Source organism: Haliaeetus leucocephalus, unplaced genomic scaffold (assembly GCF_000737465.1).
Source record: "Haliaeetus leucocephalus isolate CR32 unplaced genomic scaffold, Haliaeetus_leucocephalus-4.0 Scaffold295, whole genome shotgun sequence".
In the NCBI taxonomy this organism is placed as follows: Eukaryota; Metazoa; Chordata; class Aves; order Accipitriformes; family Accipitridae; genus Haliaeetus; species Haliaeetus leucocephalus.
This window is the reverse complement of record NW_010972731.1, coordinates 8,921,150-8,931,620: the sequence shown is the minus strand read 5'-3', so window position 1 is coordinate 8,931,620 and position 10,471 is coordinate 8,921,150. Positions and strand designations below refer to the sequence as shown.

Below are 10,471 nucleotides of genomic sequence, written 5' to 3'. Positions count from 1 at the left end.
GGATGATCGGTGCTTCCCGGGGCTGGTGGGGTCTTGTGCGGCCCCGGCCCGGCCTTAGCACGGGGAGGGGAGGGCCTGCAAGCAGGGGGAGTGAGGGCCCAGGCCCAGCCGGGGGACCGGGGGCATGGTGTCCTTGTCACGTCTCCCTCGGAGCCCGGGATGTGGCAGGACCCCGGCGGCTGTCCCGCCTGTGGCACTGGGCGAGGGCCTGGGGATGCATCTTGTCCTTCTGCAGCCTCCTGTGTGTTTGGGACACGCGTCCCCGTAGCGTGACATGTGTCCCCAACTGTTGTCAACCTATTTCCCGGGTCTTTCCCAGCCCTTCTTCGCCCCGCGGCTGGTGCCGGTTAGATGTGAGGTGTTGCTGCTGGGTTGGGACTATGGGGAAGACAAGTTCAGCCCTCGTCGGGGTCCCCTGGGTGGTTGCTGGCACACAGGAGCGATGCTGTGGTGGGAGATGAAGGCTTCTTTCCCCTGACCTCAGGCCTGAAAAATCTCTCTTCCACTCTCTTGCAGCGAGCCAGGTTCCCAGCACAGCTGGCATCCTGAGGCGCAGCAGGAGGAGGAAGAGTGTCACCATTGCCTACGAATCTGGGCAGGGGGATGGTGCTGAGCAAGGGGCGACTGAGCCCCAGAGACCGCGCTGGGAGCCAAGGGACTGGCAGCAGCAGCTGGAGCGCATCCGGGAAATGAGGAGGAACAGAGATGCTCCCGTCGATGAGATGGGAGTGGAGAAGTGTTACGACAGCAGCGCACCTCCACAGGTAACAATGACCTGCTGCCCTGCTCCGTCAGGCAGGCACATGGAAATACAGCCCCATTTCCACAGCCCTCCAGCCTCCCTCATCCTCATGTTGCCCCTGGATATATGTCCCACTTTGGTTGACTCCAGAACAGAAGAATAAACACAGGGCTTATTAGGACTCTAGGCTGGGATTGGTCCCACAAGAGGTTATCGCAGAAGTGTGCATATGAGAGAAACTGTTCATCCTGCTAGAGGAGAAGAGTCAGCTGCTGCTGCTCCGGTATTGGGCTTGTTGGCTTCAGACAGCCCTTGTGAAATGGCAGTGGGTGTTTTCTGAGCTATTCTCTGCTTGCATTCAGCCCCATGCTGGGCATGAGAGACCAACTAGCAAACACAGCTCTGAAAGGCCCTTGTCCTCTGCTTAAACTGCTGCCAGAAGAGTTAGCAGGCTGAACCTAGAGTGGGAGCTGAGGCAAAAATAGGATGATTTTGGACTTGAGAGTGAAAAGCCTCAGAGTGTATTGTGGCAGGGCTGTCTTCAGAGGCAGGCTGGCAAGACATGAAGGAATGTCCCTTTTTTCTTAAAAAATTCTGTAGGAGTCCAAGGAAAGTATCCAGCAAGATGGCTCTGTAATACAGAGCAAAAACAGTACAGAGAGAAGGCAAGGGGAGCCGAGAAAAATCTTTCCAGGCTGCTTTTATGCTCTTCAGAGCAGCACATAAGCGTAGGTTGCCTTCCTCCCCTCTTGCATTCCACTTTTAAGGGGATACTGGTTGAAAGGAAGGGCCATGCTGGGATGGCAGTGTGCTCCCCAAGCCTGGGAACACAATCAAAGGCCCCAGATGACACCTCCCTCCGAGGGGACCATTTGCATCAGTACAAAAAACAAAGCGGAGTGAGGCCGTGGTGCAGCTCTGGGACGCAGGGCTGCGCTCTCCATGCACAGCGCTGGTGTGGGAACATGGAGATAACCCGTAGGCAGGCTTGGCAGAGCAGTGGGAGTCGTATGCTCCACAGCAACCTGCAGGGCTCTGAGGGAGGGGTCTCAAAGACACAGCTGCACAGCTTCAGTGCATGTAGCGTTGTCCTTATTGCTGGTACTGTGCCCTGGGCTTGGATCCCTGGGGAAAACGGTTAGCTTTGACTCCAGCTTCAGACAGCATCACACGCTCCACAGCCATGTGGGCTGGCACCAAGTGCAGCTGTGGGGCCAGGGGGACCGTGGTGCAAGATACAGAAATAACTTTTCTTCCCTAGGGAAGCAGGGTTGTTGCTTCCAAGAAAAAGTGGATGTTGTAACCCTCAGCACACACCAGTGCTCCTCACACAATTTCCATGCACTTGGAGATTTTTTCCTGGTGCGCCTGCAGTTTTGTTAACTTTGTTTGTAAGATACCTGGAGGAAGGATTGTATCCCACGTTATTCTGGGCTAGTCCAGGTTAGTTGCATCATCCTCCTCATTCTGGTGGGGACAGAATTGCATCTGGGGAAAAATCAATTCAAAAATAGGAGGTGGATGGTCTGGGCTAAACCCTGCATGGCGGCATCAGTGGAACTTCTGGGTTTTGTGCTTCATCTCCCAGTCTCTGTCATCCCAGTTCTTTAGATTTGGTTTCGTAAGGAGCTCACTGGAGCCAGATACCCAATTCTTACTGAAGTCTAGTGGGAAAGGGCTGGGATTTTCGGAAGCTGCTTAGAGCAGAAGTTGCATGAAAAATCATTGGGCGTTTGTACTTCTATGTCCTGTGGGGTCTCCTGAGAATCCTGTCATCAGGAGAAGCTTTGTCTGGCCCTTTGCGGCTAAGCACTGGCGTCTTTGGATGTGAGATCCCAGCAGACAGTAGCTGCTCTCTGCTCTTTTATGCGTGCTGACTGCTTAGATTGAAGGTGTTTCTTTTCTGTCTTTATTGTGTGGTAGAATTAAAAGGTTATGGATTATTTCTGTTGCAGCCTTCCAGCCTCTTGTAGACGGATACAGCTGAACCAGGGTAGGTCCATATTATGCACTGGACTGAAGATGGTGCTGGATGGGAGAACCGAGCCCCAGAGGTGGCCAGATCCTCTCAGAGATCTTGGGGTGTATCACTGTCTCTTTTCCCCCAGGTTATGCGCTACCAAGTTCTGCTGTCACTGATGCTCTCCAGCCAGACCAAGGACCAGGTGACATCAGCTGCCATGCTGCGCCTGAGGGAGCATGGCCTCACAGTCGACAGTATTTTGCAGATGGATGATGCAACACTTGGGCAGATCATTTACCCGGTAGGATTCTGGAGGGTGAGTGCAGGATCGCAGCAGCACCTGACATGCAAGTAGTGGAACCCTCTCCGCTGTCCTCCGCTCCAATGCAGCTGTCTGAGACAGCTCAGAGGCCCAGGAGAGGAGCGCAAAGCGGGTGCAGGCTTGTCCTTTGCAGGCTGCACTCGTGGCCAGTCACTGAGCTGACAGCAGGAGATCAAGGCAGGAGGCGGGTGCGAACCAGCCCTGCTCCTGAGAGACACTCTCCCAGCTGGTATTCAGCCTGCGTGCCGTGCCCTGTGGTGATCTTTCCCCTGGAGTCAAGCTGAAGGCTGTATTTTACACTAGTTTTAGCAATTTGTATTCACAGCAAGATTGTTTGCTGCAGTGCCTGGAGTGCGCAGGGAAGGTTAGAGCTAATCAGGTCTCAGCATTTTGCTTTAAAGGAGAAATCAAAGACCTCTGTCTCCCTTCTGCAAACTCCAATGTGTGCCCTCGCATGTCACATACACTCGGGAATGGTTTGTTTTCTGAGCTGTTTGTCTCTTTTCCCTGTATTGGAGGGCAACTTGGATTTTCTGCCTTTCCCCTTGGTTTTCCAGAACAAGGTGAAGTACATAAAGCAGACGACAGCCATTCTGAAGCAGAAATATGGGGGTGACATACCACGAACTGTGGAGGAGCTGGTGCAGCTGCCAGGAGTTGGGCCCAAAATGGCCTACTTGGCCATGAACATTGCCTGGGACAGTGTGTCTGGGATAGGTAGGTTGGACCATGTTTTCCCCATTCCTCTCCTGAATCCTGCCTGATCCATTCCCCAGGCAGAGGGGAAGCATTGCAGCTGGGTAAACTGCTTGCCCCAGGAGCCTGATAGCATCACTTCTATTTAATCATCTGCAGAGTATTTGGGTGGGTGAAGGATGTGACCCTCAACCACTCACAGCAGATGAGTTGCTATAGGATTTAAGCACGGATCCAGCTACTGGTTTTCCCCATATTTGATAGCAGAAATCCCTATAGGCAGTCACTCCCCTCAGATGCTGGTAAGCAGTGCAAGTATTACCTAATTGAGTAGGCATCCAAAAAGATGTGCTAGCAGAATAATGCTTTGAAATCTCTTTGGTGTCAAGTGAAAGAGAGGTGGTGGTAATTCTGTGATTTGGGGATAGTTGTAGGATAGTCTGAGGTTAATTTTTTTTCCAGGGTTGCTTCTGTTTAAACAAATCTCATTTGAGATTTTTGTTACGCAAGCTGTAAGAGGGCAGAAGCAGGGCTTAGTCAAAATTACCTTTTGAAGCCGGTAATTCGTGATGGGTGGTAGAAATAAATGGTTTCAGGCAATCTGTAGCTACAGAATTTCTGATGTGTTTTAGTTCCCGCGGCTGGGATAGGTGGCCACAGGTACATTTGTTTATTTGCCGTGTTTGTTGACCAGAGAGCGTAGGAGAGCGCATAGCTGTACCCTGTGGAGCTGTGTGCCTCAGCAGCTATCCGCTGGGAGGAGGTCTGCAGTGGAGATGGGCCCAGGCCAGACCCAGGGCAGGTTGGCTCCTGCACGATGCTTGTTTGGGGAGCATGGCTGGCAGCAGAGCTGCCCGCAGTAGCCGGCAGATGGGGCTGGACGATCAGCTGCAGGGTCCCGACGGGCTGCCTGGCCTGGGGGCCCCTTCAGACAAATTAATATTCCAAGTGTATTTGCTGCTTAATGGAGGAGCCCTGGGAAAGCTAGGAGTGGTTCCACCTGATGAATGACTCCTGCCGCAGCGAGCACGCAACTCAAGGTCAGCGCGGGCGGCAGCTGACTCCTGCAGCCCCACTGGTGACCGTCAGCTGTAGGAAATGTGGCTCTTGCACTAGATTCGACAGCGCTTGGGGTCTGTTGTTCTCTCCCTGCTGTGGGGGAGGGAAGTCTAGAGGGAGCCAGACTAGCCAACTGTTTCCAAATAATTGTGTGCTCAGTTTTGATTTAGGAGGCAAGACTTAGTCTTCCTGTTTACAGCAATTTCCTGGGTTTTGCCCAATTAGCCATAGAGACAGGTTTATCGCTGCTGATCTAACAATAATATACTTTGCATTCAGAGCTTTTTAGCTCAAAGCACTTCATAAACATTCGTTTAAGCCTCATAAACCCTCTTGTGTTGGTAGGTATTATGAAATGTGTTTTCCATCTGGGTAAACTAAGGGGCAGAGATTGCAACTTGCGTAACATCAGCTGAAACACGGGGAGGAAGAGAACCCGGGACAGGCTGCCCTGTGCCTGCTAGATCAGAGCGTGCGAGCCTTTGAAGGGAGGCTGGGTCAGATTGTGTGAGCGTGTCACTAGCTGCGTGGTGTGAGAGATATCCATCCCATCTTGCTTTTGGCTCTGGGCCTAGGAAGAAAGCAGCACGTTTGTTCTGTGAGTGAACCTCCCCTCCTGTTTCACCTGCCTGTTTCTGCTTGCCCGTGGAGGAAGCCCATGCAGGGTGCTGTACCTGGTGTGCTGTGACAGGCAGCTTTTGGCTGTGCTCTCTCCGTTCAGGTGTGTCTGCCCCCACCTAAACTCTGGGCTCTCCCTTCCTAGCTGTGGACACCCATGTGCACAGGATCACAAACAGGCTCAAGTGGGTGAAGAAGGAGACCAGATACCCTGAGGAAACTCGGGTAGCGCTAGAGGACTGGCTGCCCAGGTGAGGCCCGAGACCCCAGCCTCCTTCCTCCACACCAAGCCCCTCAAGCTAGTTGCAGGAGCCATGTCTGCACACAATCCTGCTTATAGCATTTTCAGTGACTGCACTTTGGGTCCCTTCTCTCTATGGGGGAACTAGTCTGCAGGTGTTTCTCTCCCAGAGAGCTGCAGCAGCAGCATGTCAGCTACTTGGTTGTTTCCTGGCTATCAGATATATGTATCGCCACTAGTGCAGCCAGGTACCTGTACGTCTTGATGCCCAATTCTTGGCTTGGCAAGTTTACCGTGACCCAAGGCAGGTCCTTTTCTACACAGGACCTTGCTGAGCCTAATGGCCACAGCAGTATCAGACCATGGTTAGATTCTGGCCTTCACTGATGGTTAATCTTCAGTATCACATGCCAGCTGACAGGTACTGTGTTGCATCTCGACATCTGGCACATGCCTTAGCACAAGAGAATGACCACAGGCAGTTAGTGTGTCTGCCCCCTGCTCCCCACTCCAGTTCAGAGGGATCAGGAAAGGTTAGGAGGGCTGTTCGTAGCAGGAGGCTTGGAGCTGCCTCCAGGCGCCTTGGGAAGCCAAGAGGAACAGGCAGTAGGCAAAAGGGATCCATTTAAAAGCACAGGCTGTCCTTGAGCCCCTCTGAGCAGCTGTATCAGAAAGCTCATGTTTTTTCCTCTCACCGCAGGGATCTCTGGAGGGAGATAAACTGGCTCTTGGTAGGCTTTGGTCAGCAGACCTGCCTGCCTGTGAATCCTCGCTGCAATGAGTGCCTCAATCAAGACATTTGCCCAGCTGCTAAGAGACCCTGAGGGATCATCCGGTCTTCGCAGAGCAACAAAGCTACTTCAGCTCAGCAGCAGCCCGGAGCTGAGCCCTAGTAAAGCTGTGCTTTGCACGGGGCTGGCTGTGTGACTGCAGGGAAACAGGAGACTGCTGCAGCCAGCTCAGCATCTCTGGGGAGGGAGCAGCCGCTGGCAATGGCTGAGCTCTCGAGAGGAAAAAGGGTCTTTCAAAGTGCAGCAGTCCCGCTGCGTCAGTGCTAAAGGCTCCAGCCCCCGTATGAATGCCTGAGCATGCCCCAGCAGAGCAGCAGGCTGTGCCGCGTCAGGAGTAGCTGGAGAGAAATGCTTTGTCCTAGGGGACTTGCTGCTGCTTGTAAATACACATTTAATAAAGGTGGTGGGGTTTTTTTCCACCTATGAGTTTTGCTGGCATCTGTGCAACACGGGGCAGGGGGAGGAGAGCACGGGTGACCTCACTAAAGTGTAAGACCATAGCAGCCAGTCCTGCCAGCTGAGAAGAGGCAGCGCACAACCTGCCAAGCTGCCTGCTTAGCCCAGACAGTGAGGAGCACTGCAATGAATAAGGTACAACTGCAGACCTCATGAGCCAGGATCAGAGGAGGATGCCGCCTGGACAAGTGACCTCTGGATCCTGGTGGCAGAAGAGCAGGGGGTAATGCAGAGGAGGGGGGGTTGGGGGGGCAGGAGACCAGCCAGCACTGCACTCAGTTCTGTGTGTGCCAGCAAGGGTTCTAGTGGCCATGGGAGCCAGGCTAGTGTGTGCCTCAGAAGCTGACAGAAGGGACACCACCACTGTCTGTGTTTTGTTCTTCAAAGAAAGGGCAGTGCTGACTTCATTGTAGAGCTTCAAAGGAATAATTTCAGCTACTCTTTAAACAGGCAAGGGAGGAAGCAAAGTTTATAATGTGCTAAAGAAGGCTGTAATTCCGCTCTGAAGTTCCCTACCAAACAGATGAGGAACGAGCAAATAAGTACTCAGTACATGGGAAAACGAAGTTTATTACTGACGTTACAGTGTACATTATGTTTTTACAATGCAGCTGACAGCCTTATACTTTATTGATTTTTTTCCAAGTTAAATGTACAGGAACTGAATAATTACTACTGAGCTACAAGATGTCAGAAATACAGCAAGTGCTTTAACCAGGAGCAGTTTCCACGGACTAAGCAGAGATTAAGATTTTAAAATCTTATCAGTACAGATTTGCACACCTGATTTCTTTTGATCTGCATTCAAAACTACATTTTCTTTTTTCTTCCCCCCTCAACTACAGTGGTCCAGTCTTGTACAAGAAATGCGGTATTCACAAACAGGTCTTTGCTCTCTGACATGCATCGGAGAGCGTGACATTTAGGTCAGTGTAATGGGGAACACTTTGCCCTGTGCAGACCAGGGCACTGCTTGGGGTTTGGCTACGCAGGCACGGGAAGCAATGTGCATACCATGAAAAAGAAGGGCTCCTTCAAAAGATTACCGATTTATAGAAGCAAATATTTGGAGGGCCAAAAAGAGAGCAGGTAATTGTCTTTGAAGTGGGGTAGGGAAGAGGCGTCTTGTTAATAGCAGAGTCCTGGAGGGGAGGCAAACCTCTCCGCATCCTGAGCCATCATCCTGCTGCCAGTCTCATTACCAATAGCCAAACACCTGCACCAGTTCCTCTCCAAAGTCATTATTTTCAACCTGTTCAGCCCATCAACATTCCTAAAAGATAACTTCTGTACAAGAGAACTCATCTCCTTCACCCCTGAGGCTCTCCATGCTCTCCTGCCAGCCAGCTAACAGCCATGGGCATCAGCTGCTCCCCACGGTGAAGCCCTATGTCCTGGCTCCGCTGCCGCGGTCCCCCTGCCCCGCACCGACTCAGCGCTGTGCTGAGCCCCAACCCACTGCAGAGGAGAGCAGTAAATGTTATAAGGCACCTTTTAGCTCAATACTTGGGAAATACACAGAGCCGTTACGATATCCGTAGCGCACTGACTAACCCAAAGGCCACGGGCTTGGAACACAGCAGTGCTGGAGTAATGCAGAGCAAAATCACAGCCGTGTGTTTTAAAACGGTCATCGATGTCCAAGTGATTGCTGCCATTTGCTTTTACCTGGGGAAAGCGGTTTTGTACTCGACTGTCCTGCTGTGCCCAGTCCCTTCCCACTGCTCCCTTGGCATTTGAGCTGAAATACTGGGCAGCCGCTGTGGCTGGGCTCGGGGAGCTGCTGGAGCGTGGGAAGGAAGGAACCGGCCCCATCACAGCCAGGACCCTGCCCTGGTAAAACACCTCTGTCTGCAACCTCCGAGAGTGCTGTAGTTCAGACTAGTCATTTTCCCTCGTTTACAGCCAAAGGCAAGTAATAAAGAGCTTAAATGGGCTTAATTTGTAATGCTTTAAAGGTACATTTTTGACGCTGTAATACCAAAAGCAGGGTGTTTTCAAAGGAGGCCATAAGCAACCGCCCACTCCATCACACCACCGCCTGCTTCGGAGCCAGCCCCACGGAGACCCCACGGCTTCGAGAGTGCCCTACTGACAGCGAGACCGAGACTCAGTTACGCATCAAACACCAGCCCAGAAGTAACAAACCAGGTGGGACCCGGACCCTGCTCCGGGACCCAGCGCCCAGGCACGGCCACAGCTGAGCCCCACTTCCCCAGCACCAAGCCCGCAGCTAGAGCCACATCCCCGCGTTCCTCCCTGGAAACAGATGCTGGGTCGTGCTGGCTTTCAAGTCTGTCCAAAGAGTTTTTGTAGCATCTCGTGGCTCTTGTCTTCTCGCAAGGCTGCCGGAGCCGGGCCGGCAGCACCGCTCCTCGCACCGCGGGGCAGGACTGGCCCCGCTCCCTGCCTTCCCCTGCTGCTCGGTGCTGCATCGACGGCTGCAAACGGTGAGGCCTGTGGCGTTTAGGCTGTTGGGTTTGGGTTTTGTTTTTAAATCCCGCCCTCTCCCCTCTGCAGAGCTGTCGGGGATGAAAAAGGGGCTTTTATTGCCAGGGCAGAAGTCACTGGTGGGGAGGGAGGTTCCTAAACTAACTGGAAACATATGGGACTTCATTAAAAAAAAAAAAAAACCAACAACAAAACAAATGTTTTCTTTTCAATAGCAAAGCCACCAAGAGCGATTTACAGCCACTGTCCGTTTTCCCATCCTGTGAGTAGTTAACGCTGAAGATGGGGTGCTGGGGAGGGGGTGCCAGGTATACCCCACCCTGCAGGCCCCCACCACGGCGGGGGCACGAGGCCGTAAGACGTTTGCACAGGGGCACAGAGCATCCCATGGGGCTCAGCCTGGGACACCAGCAAAACCAAAACAAACACTCCAAATTAAAAAAAAAAAAAAAAAGGAAATAGAAGCCTAACTGCTGCAGGTAAGAAACAAGAGTTAAACTCTTCCAGTCCTTTCTCATAGGAAGGGGGGACGGCAGGCAGCCAGAACTGGGCTGAAGAGCAAGCAAGAAAAGGAGCTTTGGTCACATTTGTCTTATGAGAATTGCTGGTGAGTAACAATAATAATAATAATAAAAAATAAAAAAAAAAAAGACTTTAAAATACGCCTTGTAAAAGCAACCAGTGAAGAGCAGAGCACAAAGCATCTCACATGGACACTGAAGGACAGGGCGTAGGCACCTCAGAAACGTCCGAGCTGGGGCAGGGGCAGGAGAACGGCGGACGGCAGCCACCAGCAAGGCTCAAAAATTGCTGAAAATCTCTCGCTTCTTGTTCCAGTCCATCTGCGGAGCCCTCTTCTTCACCCGCTTGGCCCGCACCTTCTCCTTGGCCTCAGCAGCCGTTGGGCTCAGGGTCAGCCCACTCTCCTCAAATGGGTCTTTCTTCTCAACGTCTCCATCCTGCACGGAGAAGGACAAAAAGATGTCAGCCCACGGCAGCATCCCCCCCACCGCCATGAGCACGGCCACAGTGTCCTGCACCGTTTCACCCCGCGCGGCCCCGGGAGAGGTGATTCCTCCAGCTGCACGATAAGCAAACGCACAGGGGTGGGTTTTTTTGGAGCAGAAGGTCA

General features: G+C 52.5%; 2 protein-coding genes across 2 annotated transcripts in view; one reads left to right on the top strand and one right to left on the bottom strand.

The window, feature by feature from the left end:
• The first annotated feature begins 159 nt into the window (after nucleotides 1-159).
• Nucleotides 160-9,793, top strand: NTHL1 (nth endonuclease III-like 1 (E. coli)). The gene is made up of 6 exons (XM_010570613.1): nucleotides 160-200; nucleotides 464-764; nucleotides 2,851-3,021; nucleotides 3,585-3,744; nucleotides 5,546-5,651; nucleotides 6,342-9,793. Exons 1-6 carry the CDS (start codon nucleotides 160-162, stop codon nucleotides 6,463-6,465), a joined length of 903 nt encoding a protein of 300 aa, XP_010568915.1. The 3' UTR covers nucleotides 6,466-9,793.
• The window catches only part of SLC9A3R2 (solute carrier family 9, subfamily A (NHE3, cation proton antiporter 3), member 3 regulator 2), a 40,690-nt gene continuing 37,646 nt past the window's right edge, over nucleotides 7,428-10,471 (bottom strand). The window contains exon 7 of the mRNA XM_010570467.1: nucleotides 7,428-10,298. Coding sequence (XP_010568769.1) covers nucleotides 10,140-10,298 — 159 coding nt within the window. The 3' untranslated portion in view covers nucleotides 7,428-10,139. The remainder of the gene's footprint in view (nucleotides 10,299-10,471) is intronic.

Excerpts from the sequence above, each read along its gene's own strand:
- NTHL1 (XM_010570613.1), top strand. The coding sequence starts at position 160 with ATGTGGCAGGACCCCGGCGGCTGTCCCGCCTGTGGCACTGG. Across the intron at positions 3,745-5,545 it reads GGACAGTGTGTCTGGGATAG|CTGTGGACACCCATGTGCAC; the intron begins GTAGGTTGGACC and ends CTCCCTTCCTAG. Across the intron at positions 5,652-6,341 it reads CTAGAGGACTGGCTGCCCAG|GGATCTCTGGAGGGAGATAA; the intron begins GTGAGGCCCGAG and ends CTCTCACCGCAG.